This window comes from Anthonomus grandis, chromosome 17, assembly GCF_022605725.1.
Source record: "Anthonomus grandis grandis chromosome 17, icAntGran1.3, whole genome shotgun sequence".
NCBI lineage: Eukaryota > Metazoa > Arthropoda > Insecta > Coleoptera > Curculionidae > Anthonomus > Anthonomus grandis.
In genome coordinates this window covers 8,571,346-8,584,978 of record NC_065562.1, presented here as the reverse complement: position 1 = coordinate 8,584,978, position 13,633 = coordinate 8,571,346, and the positions used below count along the sequence as shown (strand labels likewise).

At 31.4% G+C, this 13,633-nt stretch overlaps 2 protein-coding genes across 2 annotated transcripts in view; one reads left to right on the top strand and one right to left on the bottom strand.

Annotated features, from left to right (window-relative positions):
- LOC126746520 (splicing factor 3B subunit 1) overlaps nt 1-13,633 on the bottom strand; it is an 87,230-nt gene that overhangs the window by 48,712 nt on the left and 24,885 nt on the right. The window contains 2 exon segments of the mRNA XM_050454827.1: nt 13,039-13,236; nt 13,292-13,453. Coding sequence (XP_050310784.1) covers nt 13,039-13,236; nt 13,292-13,453 — 360 coding nt within the window.
- Nucleotides 2,237-4,226, top strand: LOC126746522 (uncharacterized). The gene is made up of 2 exons (XM_050454830.1): nt 2,237-2,507; nt 2,601-4,226. The coding sequence occupies exons 1-2, from the start codon at nt 2,496-2,498 to the stop codon at nt 3,600-3,602; spliced, it is 1,014 nt and encodes a 337-aa protein (XP_050310787.1). The 5' UTR covers nt 2,237-2,495; the 3' UTR covers nt 3,603-4,226.

Here is a 13,633-nt window from a genome sequence, read left to right as displayed (position 1 = left end):
CCCTCTTATTCCACAACCATCTATACTCTTAAGCATAATCTTACGACCTACAGTGTCAAAATCCTTGGCTAAATCTAAAAATACAGACAGAGGCTTCTGACCACTATTTAAGCACGCTTGAACAAAATTAGTAACTTTGTAAATTGCATTTGTTATATTTTGATTTTTAAAATGTGTAAGAAGCCGGATTTTAATAACTCTTTCTGCGATTTTAGCAAAGGTAATAATCAATGAAATTGGTCTATAGTTATTCATATCAAGTGCGTTACGTTGTTTATGAATTGGGACAACAATTGTCTTTTTAAATACTTTAGGAAAAATTCCACTTGAGAACATATTATTAATAATATGACACATTGGCTTTACGATATCATATGCTACTAGCTTGGTTGTTTGGCTGGTTATATTATCATATCCTAGACTACTATTGAAAAAAGATAATTTTACAAATTTTGCTTAAGCTTGGCTTAACTTATATAACTTAATTCCCATAATTATATCTTATTTTATATATTTATTATTTAATATCCAGGGTTTCCGGAAGATAGGTGCAATCCTTTAAGGGGATGATAGCTGACCTAATTTCGAACATTTTAAGGCAAACGTGTATAGATCGAATACCGTTTTTAAATTTTTTATTGCAACTTTTGATTTTTTTGGAATAAATACCCAAATTTCACACTTAATCGGTAATACAGCGCAAGTTACATTAAAATTAATATCTAAGTTTTAAAGTTTATGTTGTTTTGTCTAATGTTTAATCTAATGTGTTAACTGAGAGAAAAAACAGAGACATTAAAATATGAAAGATAATTGTAGAGTTGAAATAAAATACATTAATTGATGGTTGAAAAAAATTAAATAAAATAGGTTAAATGATTCAAACATTTTTAAAAATACGCCTAGTTACTAGTAATATAATAATAATAATAATAATAATAATAATAATAATCTTTATTGAAGTATAAGTATATACAATCATATACAATGAAAAGGCAAGAGTGCAGTTGAATATAATTTGTTCAGCTAATTTATACACGTATCCTTAAGGAGAAGTAGACATACTACATCCTAAAGCTAACAAATTCAAGAAGAAAAATTATTTTTTTTATAATCTATCATAAAACTAGATGATGTGTGGGTACAAGATTTGATTATTGGCAGAATTAACTATTAAATTAAGAAGATTGGGGCAAGGACGAGACATATTAAAAACTATGTCTCGTCCTTGCCAGTTTTTAATATGATTAGAGAAAGCTGAGATAGAGACTTGTAGGGCAGAGGGTAGACTATTAAATACTTTAGCCAGGTCATATGTAAAGGATCTCTTGAATTTTGCGGATTGATGTCTAGGTATGATGTTCCCATTGAATCGCAAATTAAGAGTATTCACATCTGTCCTGAATGTGATTTTTTGAAACAAGCGTTGAGGAGACTTTAACTTTATTATTTTATGATACAATACACATCTATGAATAAAACGTCTCTGTTTCATATTTACCCACCCGGTGGCCTCCAGTTTATGGCTTACTGGTTGTCTACGGCGAATACAATGAATAAATCTTAAATAATATTTTTGAACTCGTTCAATTTGCTCACAATACTCTGCAGTTAAACGAGGTCCATAAACAGCATCACAATGATTAAAAATAGAGAAAACCATTAAATCGCATAAAACTTTTGTAGTTTTTTAGGAAATGTCTGGAGTTATATAAGGACGTAGATTCCCTATACATTTTTGAATGCACATAGAAATACGTTTTTCAAACCTTAATTCGTTATCTAAAATGAGCCCAAATTTTTTTATTCTGTGTTTATAGGAAGAATCTCATCGCCAATCTTTAAGATAAGTGTTTTAGTCAGATGTTGGATGTTTTACATCAATAGGCCTGCCAAAAAAACGTCACAAAGGATTTACTTCGGTTCAAGTGGAGAGCATGGTCTTCAAAAATTTTGTATAGTGTGTTTAGATTATCTTCAGTTACAGAGAGACAACTATGAGCCAGCTACGAGGGAGAAAAAGAGTAATATATCTTAGTGTCATCTGCATACTATATATTTGTATTTTGCAGTGTTTGAAATTTTTAGGAAATTGGAAATTAGCAGCGACAGAATTAACAGCAGAATTTAACAGCGACTTCGGTACAGTAAACACGTAAAATGTTGTGCTCCGTAAAACACTAAAATTTTAGTGGTCAAACTAAACTTAAGTATTTTTGATTGGGGTTACTGGATATTGAATGAAGTGTTTTAAGAGAAGTGACGGATTAGTTGTTCATTGAAGGCATACCGTAGCTAAAAACATAAAAAGCTTTATAATAAACAATAATTTATCTGGTGTTGCTGGACTAAGTCACTGAATTCCGCAGGAAAAAAACTGCGATTCTAACGTGGCCAGATACATACGTTGTCGAGGCTGTGCAGGAAACAGAATTGTACTATGATTTGTACAATTAGCGAATTTGGTTATTTGAGATATTACAAATAGCAGTAAGATGGAGTGCACTGTTTGCCTGGAGGTGAGCGGAAGAAGGAACCCCCTTTTTTCATGTGATATATGCAAGAAAAAATACTGTAAACAATGCAGTCATCTATCACAGGCTGAAACTTCGATTCTAGAATTAAAAGAACATCGAATATTGAGATTTTATTGTGAAAAATGTCTACAATTCGAGACGCACACTCTACTTCAAAACTCAATAGAAGACAAAATAAAAATTATTGAATCCAAAGATGAAATAATAACGTTACTTAAACAAAAACTAACGGAGTCCGAATCATCACGTATACCAATAACAACATCATCATATAGTCAAATAGCACAAACTGAAATAAAAAAATCACCAAAAATAAACATAAATCTTCCCGGAATCATTATTAAACCAAAGCAAAAACAAACTGCCGAAAAAACTGAAAAGGATATAAAGGAAGCTATAGTTCCAAAAGATCTTCGAATTGCCGTAAAAAATACTAAAAAAATAAAAGATAGTAGTATTCTTATTCAATGCTGCAATAAGGAACATGTTGACATTCTAAAAAAAGAAGCAGAATCCAAATTAAAGAACTATGAAGTACAAGTAACAAAATTAAGGCTACCGAGGTTCAAAATAATAGGATGTACCACCAATCTTAGCGAAAAGGAGATAGAGAACTCTATAAGAAAGCAAAACAATTTTATTACCGAGCAAAATAAACTTAAAATAACATATAATAAAAAAGCTAGAAATGACAAAGGTAAATCCATAGTTTTTGGTGAATGTGACCCCATTTTATTTAGTAAACTGATATATGAAAAGAAAATTTTCTTTGGTTGGCAAAGGTATCCAGTATACGAGGATTTGAGTATACAGCGATGTTTTAAGTGTCAACAATTTTACCACAAAATTGAAAATTGTCCTAATGAAGCTGTATGTGAATTTTGCTCCAACAAACATGATGTATCTGAATGTCCGAAATTACAAAAAAAATGCGTCAACTGCATTTCAGCAAACATGAAATACAAAAGTAATTACAACACAGTTCATGAAGCAAACAACCCAGAATGTCCATCTTATCAGTACCAGTTGAATCTTCTGCGAACGAAAATAGATTATCATGGGTAATCTTAATGGTATGTGAACAACCTGAAATAGTACTATTACAAAACCTAGAAGTTCTGGATAATGTATTGCATCAGGAGACTGTCGACAGTGAATCAATTACAAGTAAAATTAATCTCAATAATATTTTTTTTAATATTTTACATTTTAATATTAGATCTATACATAAGAATTTTAATGAACTAGTAGCATACTTGCAAGCTTATGAGTTAAATTTTAGCGATATAATTGTTTTGGGAGAATCTTTTGAAAGTTATGACAATCAATATAATATTGACGGCTATAAGATGTTTTATAATGGAGCAAAATATAATAGAAATGATGGTGTTGTCATTTTTGTAAAATCCGATATAACTTTTGATATTAATCACGTTTTACTTAAAAATTCAAATGTTACACTGAGTCAGATCAATCTAAAAAAAGATGCCACTACTATCAGCGTGATTTGCACTTACAGAACCCCTAATACAGATAAACGCCTTTTTTTGAATGACCTTGGAATTTATTTACAAGAATGTAAAAAAAGTGAATTTAATATTTTTTTGGGTGATATTAACATAAATATTTTAAACAAGGATGATGACTGCGTAAACTCATATCTTTCCCTTTTAAATCATTTCGGCTTTTTATCATTGTAAACTCTCCGACAAGAATTACCCCAGAAACAAGTACATGTCTTGATCACATTTTCTTTAACAAAAAAAATAATAATACGATGCAGGTCAACTCATATTTACTACATGCTGATGTGACAGATCACTATCCCGTTATGTTAAACATATCTAAAAAAAATTTTAATTGCAATAAAAATAAACATATAATTAAAAAAATAAATAGACTAAATGAACAAATTTTCTATAATCTTTTACAAGAAGAAAACTGGAACACTGTCCTATCTGAAACGGATTCAGCCAGAGCAACAGATAGTTTTTATAAAATTTTAGTAACCTATCGCGACCAGGCCAGTTACACAAAGACGATTCACATAAAAGAATATGAAAAACGTAAACCTTGGATAACCAATGGTATAATAACCAGTATAAAGAAAAGAGACAAAATGAAAAAACTACTTTTGCAAACTTTTAATGAAAATGATAATCTGATTTACAAAAATTATAGAAATAACCTAAATAAACTAATAAATAAAACTAAACACACATATTATAAAACGGAAATTGAAAATGCTGGCAGTAATCTTAAAAGAGTTTACAAATTAATAACAGAAGCGACTAATGGTCAGTCAAAAATTAAAAAAAACATACTTCCCATTGTAAATAATAAAACTAACATCCCCTTTACGAATATCAAGAGTTTGGCCGATTATTGTAACAATTACTTTACTAACATTGGACTGGAAATGTATAACAAAATTAAAACTAGCCAGAATGAAATAGATGTAAATACAGCCTTGTTGAATTCATTTTATTTAAGTCCAGTTGATAATAATGATATAATTAAACAGATTAACAATCTTAAGAACAATAGCTCTCCAGGGATAGATAACTTTACCTCTTCTTTAATAAAAAAGACACATTTATTTTTAGTTCGCCCCCTCGCCCATATTATTAATTTAATATTCACTACGGGAAAAGTCCCTGAACAATTTAAAATATCAATTGTGTCACCTATTTTTAAATCCGGAGAAAAAAGTAATATAAATAATTATCGACCAATCAGTGTAATAAATAATTTTGCTAAAGTTTTTGAGAAGTGCCTGAAAGATAGGTTAATGACATTTTTGCAAAGTAAAAACTTAATATCGAAACGACAATACGGTTTTCTTAGTGGGTCAAGTACAACAGATGCCCTATATCAACTTACTAAACAAATAACAGATAAACTGGAAAAGAACAAGAAATGTATTACAGTATTCCTGGATTTGGCAAAGGCCTTTGATACTGTGCCCTATGATCTTCTCTTGGATGTTTTATCTTCAAATGGAGTTAGGGGCCCAGTATTGGAGGTTTTTCAAAGTTATTTAACTGGAAGGCAGCAATATTTAAAAATTGAGGATACATTAAGTGAACCATTAGAAATAAAAATAGGAATACCTCAGGGAACCGTGTTAGGACCTTTACTGTTCATTACATATATTAACTCACTAACAGAATTAAAAATTAAAGATGGTGCTGTTATATCATACGCAGATGATACGGCAATAATTTTCTCTGGAACAACATGGGAAAATGTGAAAGACAGTGCAATAATCGGAATACGTAAGATAAAAAACTGGCTAGACACTTTTAAATTATCACTTAACATATCAAAAACTCACTATATTGCATTTTCATTAACTGAAGCAAACCGCCCATCATTTAATTCTCTTGATATAGAAAACAATACACAACAGGATAATATTATTAAAGAAGTTTACTTCACTAAATATTTGGGTGTTACTATTGATAAGCATCTAAAATGGAATCACCACATTTTAAATCTAACCAAAAATATTCGAAAACTCTTACACAAATTTTACATTCTAAAACAAATCTTAAGCCGGAAATTGTTGGTTGCAGTTTATAGGGCATTGGTTGAGTCATTGATTAGATACGATATTGTTGCATGGGGTGGACTGTACCAAACTTCTTTGAAACCCTTAAATGTGGTACAAAATTATATTTTAAAAATCATATTTGGGAAAAATAAACTATATTCAACCAATTTATTGTACTCATGTGATATTTTTGATGTCCGATCACTTTATGTTTTGGAAGTTTGTTGCTTTGTTCATAAAAATCCTGAACTGAATATTGCTGTAACACATACCTTTAATACTCGCAATAAGATGAATGAACACTTAAAAACTCCCAAAAGTAATACAAATTTAAATAAGCGTTTTATAAATTATTTTGCACCAAAAATATTTAATTTAGTTCCAAAAGATATAAGAAAAATAGCGAATAAAAAAAAATTTAAGCAATCTTGCAGACATTATATTTATACAAATAATAAAAAAGTTAAAGAACTATTTAACAGCAGTTAAAATTATAAATTGGAATTTATATAGGTTAGGTTTAAGTAACCGCATATGTAGTTTAGGTTTTAAGTGAATATAAATTAGCATCAGATGGATTTATTGATATTTTGTAATATAAAAAATCTTGTTAACAGGCTCATTCAGGTTTTAAGTTACCTAGGTGCCTATGAGTATATTCCTACATTCATGTAATTTATATTATTATGTATTGATGTATGAATAAATAAATATATAAATAAAATAAAAAAAATTGGTCCTAAAATTGACCCCTGAGGGACACCCGAATTAACGCCAAAATAATATGATTTATTCTCATTCAAAACCACCCTTTGCTGGCGATTCATAAGATAATTCTGAATTAATCTGATTGAACTCTGATGAAAACCAAGATATTCCAAGACCAGTAATAACGTATCATGGTCTATGGTATCAAATGCCTTGGAATAATCGAGTAGAACCAGAATAGTATAATTACCCCTATCAATAGATTTAAAAATGTCATCCATTAAATTAAGAAGAGCCGTGCACAACTATGACCTTTTCGAAAATCTGATTGCGTGGCGTCAATTAACTTTTCAGACTCCACATAGTCTACAATTTGATTCTTCAGGGTTTGTTCAATAACCTCAGACAATATTGGAAGAATGGAAATGGGCCTTAAGTCATTAAAACCCTTTACAATATTTGTTTTCGGAATTGGCACAATATCAGCCCGTTTCCATTCAGAAAAAAATAGAGAATTTGCTATACAATTATTTATTAGATGACAAATATATTTTCAAATAAAAGGGGACAGCAAAATATTAAAAAATTTATATGTATTCTACCAGAACCAACTGCCCTAGTCTTGATTTGGGTTAAATATTTAGACACTTCAGTTTCTAAGACAATGAAAAATTTAAAACTTTCAGATTTTGCACCAATAACTGGTTTTTCATAGTATCTATGAATTTCGGCAAAAATATTACTTGGGGGTATGTTATTTAGGAAAAAATTATTAATGTCAATAGGATTAAATATCATACCAGATAAACTATCTTTTTTTTGTTTTGATAAAATATTGAAATTCTTTAATGTTTTCCAGAATATTTTATTTCCATCATTAAGATGTTGCTCCAAAAAGATTTTTTCTCTCTACGTATAAGCTTAGTAATATAATTTCTAAGTTCTTTATATTCATTGTGTAATTGCACAGTGTTATTCTTTTTAAATTCAAATTTTGACTTATCTCGAAGTTTTATCATGAATGTTACATTCTGCATTATCCATGGAATATATCTTTATAGGAGCATATATGTCCATAAGCAAATTAATATTATCATTAAAAAAATTTACTTTGTCATCAATATTATCCAAATCAAAAATATTATGCCAGGGGATCGATTTTAAGGAATCATAAAGGCCCAATAGATTAACATTCTTTAAATCTCGACACCTGACTGATTCCACTTCCTCCTTCACAGTTTCCAAGCCGAATTTTCGTGATCAGAAATATTGAGACCTAGCGTGCCTGACTGTAAAATGCTCAAATCCTCTGTAATTATTATATGATCTATTAGTTTGGAGGATGTTTGAGTAATTCTCGTCGGTTCATCAATAACTTGCTTAAGTCCCAAACAGTCAAGAAACTGAATGTACAGAGTGGCCAGATAAGAATGCAAAGTACTGTATTTTGAAAACTATTCGGCGTAGAGACTTGCGGTAAAAAATTTTACGACTAAAGTGGCCAAAAGAATACCGTGGAAAATATTCTTAGATTTCCAAGTTAGTCGCCAGGGGGCGTAACCGCCATCTTAAACTTTTTAAGTTATTTTTCACTGAAATCTACCCAGTAAATGTTACGAAAAAATTGCTTTTTAAAGCTCAGATCTACTCGAGTAATTTTTTTTTAACACTTTGTGACGTATCTATTAAATTAAAGTAGTGGGGGGTAATTCAATGTTTTTTTAAATAAACAGCTGTAACTCCTAAACGGTTAAACAGATTTTAAAAAACTTGGTCTCGTTGGAAAAAACATTTATTGCTCCATTAAAGCCGTCTTATCTGTGATATGTCTAGTTCTTAGTAATGCCACTAGAGCGCGTTTTTTGATCTAATAACAGAAAATTGCAAAATTCTCTAAAAAATTAAATGCAATAATATGACTTTTTTTTCATAAAAATGTAGTGAAACGATAGCTAAATAGGCCAGTGAAAACCGTATCTCGATATCGTATTCGTAGCCTGAAATATCGAAAAAAGAATATATAGTTATCATATAATTTTAATAAGATGCTTTTACACCGATATTTATTGTTATTTATTTGTCTTTTTTCAAGGTACAATGATAAAATGTCTTAATTTAATAATTTTTAAATATTTAGAATATTCTTTGTTCAAAAAATTTAAAAAAAAAACGCGTAGGGGCATAATAATTAACGCATATATATGAAGCTGTCGATATGATTGCGGTATATTTTGAATGTCTTCAAAATGCGCCATTGGCTCAAAGGGTATACAGAGCTCGATATCCAAATCGGCGTTTACGCGATGCGAGTATTTTTCCGCGTTTAATGCGAAATTTGCGTAATACTGGCAGCTTCCGACCTCAGTTGCGAAGACACTCGGCTATAATAAGGGAAGACAATATTATTAATGTCTTAGCATACGTGGAATTCAATCCCCACGTTAGTACGAGAGCAATGTCTCGCGCGTTGGGTATATCACGTACTACTATTCTAAACATTTTAAAGGATCACAGGTAAATTTTTATGTCACAAAAAATACTACTTTACATATTTCGCAATGTGCTTTTTTCAAATTTTTAGACTGCGCCCATATCATATGGTTACATCAAGCCTTGAAGCACGAAGACTTTGACCGACGGTTAGATTATTGTCATTGGATGTTGGGCAGCATTGGGGAAAATAGAGATTTTTTATCCGAAAATCTTTGGACAGATAAGGCCACTTTTAGGAGTGATGGAAACATTAATTTGCATAATATGCATTATTGGTGTGACAACAATCCTCACTGGTTGCGGGAGGTCTAACATCAAGGCCATTGGAGTCTCAATGTGTGGTGTGAACTGGGCGAAACTATTATAGGTCCCTATTTCTTTGATTAACTACTAAATGGTGCCGTGTTTCTTGAATTTCTGGTGAACCAATTGCCTCTTTTATTAGAAGATATACCCCTGCAATTACGACAAAATATGTTTTGTCAAGAGCAGAAATTGAAGCTGATGTATGTCCACGCATAAGCGGCTGCAACAATGCATTAAGTTTGATGGAAGACAGTTCAAGAGTTTAAGGAGGCATTATTTTTATTTCAAAATCAGTAATTTTTTTTTATTATGCCCATACGCGTTTTTTTTTTAAATTTTTTGAACAAAGAATATTTTAATTATTCAATAATTATTAAATTAAGACATTTTATCATTGAACCTAGAAAAAGAACAAATAAATATCGGTGTAATAGTGTCTTATTAAAATTATATAACTAAATATTCTTTCTTTGATATTTCAGGCTACGAATTTTCTGTTATTAGATCAAAAAACGCGCTCTAACGACATTACTAAGAACTAGACATATCACAGATAAGACGGATTTAATGGAGCAATAAATGTTTTTTCCAACGAGACCAAGTTTGTTAAAATCCGTTCAGTCATTTAGGAGTTACAGCTGTTTATTTAAAAAAACATTGAATTACCGCCCACCACTTTACCCAAGTAACATTTTCTCAAGCAGTTGGTTTTTAAAGTTGCCTTTAGCCGCACCAAGGTTCTGCAATAGTCATTGGCTTGCTTGATGGAACTATTTAGGTTAAATTTTGTGCTAATTGGAACTAGGAACCTTAGGTAAATTAAAGATCTAATTAGTTCTAGTCAAGTGTCAACAATAACGTTGTTATGGCCATAAACGAGGGCTTGATGGTTTTGAGATAATAAGGTTTTGGAGAGGTTATATTTCAGCATAAATTTGGCAATCAAAATTCCAATATAGAACGATTTTAGCATTAAAATTACCTATTCAGAACCATATGGTCTTGAATCAATTGCCTAACTATTTGGCACTTTATACGGCCTATTCCGGAAAATATAGCATTTTTTAACACCTAAAGGACTTGCTAAAAGTCATATGGATAATAAGATAACTTTATGGGATAAGGTTTAACCAACTAGTCACAATAAAACACAGTTTGCGGACGATCGCGACTATTAAATCCTACGTCATTTATTCTTAGAATACAGGGATGTCTTGGCACAAAATTGTAAGAAGTGGTAATTTGAAAAGAAAAGTGAAGCGAAATTTCCAACGAATTACAACTGGTCAGGTAAATATGACAAATAAAATATTGACAATATAAATAATGCCAATAGATCCTACTAAATGCCTTAAAGCCATTTATTGAAATTCGCCCAGACTTTGCCAGCTAATTGGTTATTAAAAGTGGCCTATAAGTCCTGAAAGATACTAGTTAGCCCTGTTTTAGCTTTTTTTAAAACCCACTGGCATTTTTTTAAGCCTTTTGTCCTACGACATAGCTTTTGATACTTACTTAAGTTATTATAGCAGCTTAAAAGCATACCCTGCTAGGCGTCCATTTTGAAGAAAAAATGTAATTCTTCTATTTTTATAAGCTATTCAAATACAGGCAAAAATAATGTAATATGTAAACAATTTAGATAATATATAAAGACACTGGAGCATTTAAGTACATATTATCACTAAAGCATCTCAGAAATAAAAATATATTAATTTTTTTTTATTGGCACTGAATAATGTTTAATTTGTAAGATATCAAAGGCGCGCGTGTTTTACAGTTAAATTACACCCAACTTTTTCAAGAAACTGGTGTGCGCAATGAAAATCGGTCATCTATTCCAGTATAATATATTTTTTTCTAAAATAAAGTCATACTTACTGAAAATGTCGCCATTGCTTTTTATTTCGGCGTTGTCTTATTTTTACCCTGGCTGTATCATATTTAAAACTAAAAGGTCAGATTTTTATACTTTGGTGTCTCTGAAATACCATATTTAAAACTAAATAGCAAAATTTTAATACTTCAATATGTATCTGAAATGCCAAAAGCCGGCGAACAGGCCAAACTATATAACCACCTAAAAGTCTAAAAGGAATTTGCAATGTGATATGCGATCTGGTTTCAAATTGGCCAGGGCCTATTGGCAACGACAACCTCTTTAAGGCTGGGCCTTTTTTTACTACAGGAGGTTATGCGGGCTAATAAATAACGTTGTTTGTGCTTAATGGCATAATCAATATTTTTTCTTAAACAGGTTCTAGGAGTTATTTATAACCTTTTTAGAACCTAAATTGTTACTTGGGTATTTTAATAGATACGTCACAAAGTGTTAAACAAAAAATACTCGAGTAAAGCTGATCTTTAAAAAGCATATATTTTTTTTGTAAGATTTACTGGGTAGATTTCAGTGAAAAATCACTTAAAAACTTTAATATGGCAGTTACGCCCCCTGGTGACCAAAATCTTGGAAACCAAAAAATATTTTCCACGGTATTCTTTTGGCCACTTTAGTTATAACATTTTTTACCGCAAGTCTCTACGACGAATAGTTTCCAAAATACAGCACTTTGCATTCTTATCTGGCCACCCTGTACAAACCAACGGCCATATTCTGCTGGATCAAATAGGTTAATATTGGTGTCACCCAAAAGAATCAAATGATCAGTTTGTAAGAGCAGATTTAGAAGCATTCCATCGATTTCGGAATAAACCGCCTTACAGGAAAGTCAGGTGGACGATAGACACATCCTATGATTAAACTTTCACCTTTTAAATGTAATTTAATCCAAAGACACTCAATACAATCAGATTATTGCTTAAGCACCAAATCATGCGACAATGAAGATTTTATATAGAGCCCGACACCTCCCCCATGACGTCTAACTCTATCCCATCTAAAAAAATTATTGCATAAGTGCACTTGATATAGGTGGCTTTAGATTTGTTTCCCCTACCACAATTACATCATTATCCTTATCTAGAACATGGTCCCTAAACTCGAGGAAATAAGCTGTTAAGGACGCTATGTTTAAATGAGAAACCGTCAATTTTGTTGCATGCATGAAATTTAAAAAAAAAGAAAAAAAATTAATTTTACAAATTAAAAAAGATTTTAATCTATACCTCTTTGGCTTAAAATGTTCGAAATTAGGTCAGTTATCATACCCTTCCAGGCACCTACCTTCTGGGCACCCTGCATTATTTTAAGTGAAGTGAGAACACAACAGATCAAGCGGAAATCTTTAACCAAACTTATTCTTGCGGAAATACAGGGAGGCATCCCTTAATGGGGCAAATAGTAGAACACTGCATAGTGAACTTTTTTCTTTTCTGCTAAATACTTCTAATGCTTGTATTTATTATTACTATTTTCTATTAAGTTTAAAAATATATTAGTGGAAAAATAAAGACATTTATTATAATAATTATCATTACCTGGTGTAGGCGTAGCCATGGCCATAGCCTTAGTGCCAACCGGAGTGCTGCCTCCGGGAGTTAACATGGGCGTGGCATGTCCTGGAGTGCCATGCGGTGTTTGTGGGGTCATAGCACCGGGCGTCATGTGAGGTGTGGTTTGAGAAGGCGTTGCTGCCGAAGGAGTCTCGTCCCATCTGGATCTACGTTTGGAAGCACCTAAATATCAAGTAATTAATATCGGAAACTTTTAACCTAAATGTTATTTCGCTACCTGGTGTAGGTGTTTCTTGAATAAGATCAGCGCCGGTCCTGTCCGTTCTAGGAGTTTCTGCCCAACCACTGTTATGGCCGGGAGTTTCCCTTTCGGTTTTCGGAGTTTCGTCCCAACGGTTTCGTCTAGAGGAAGCTTTTTCATGACCCGGGGTTTCTCTTCCTATGGAAAAAAAAAATTAGTTAGTTAGTAAAAAGTGATCCCTAAAGAAACTTTTACCTAATTGCCATGAAACCAAAATTGCTCTAGTTAAGTTCATTTTTCACTTAGAATTGACTTTTTTACATAGAATTAATCTACTGAATGTCCACTATTATATTGTGAAAGAAATACATAAATAGG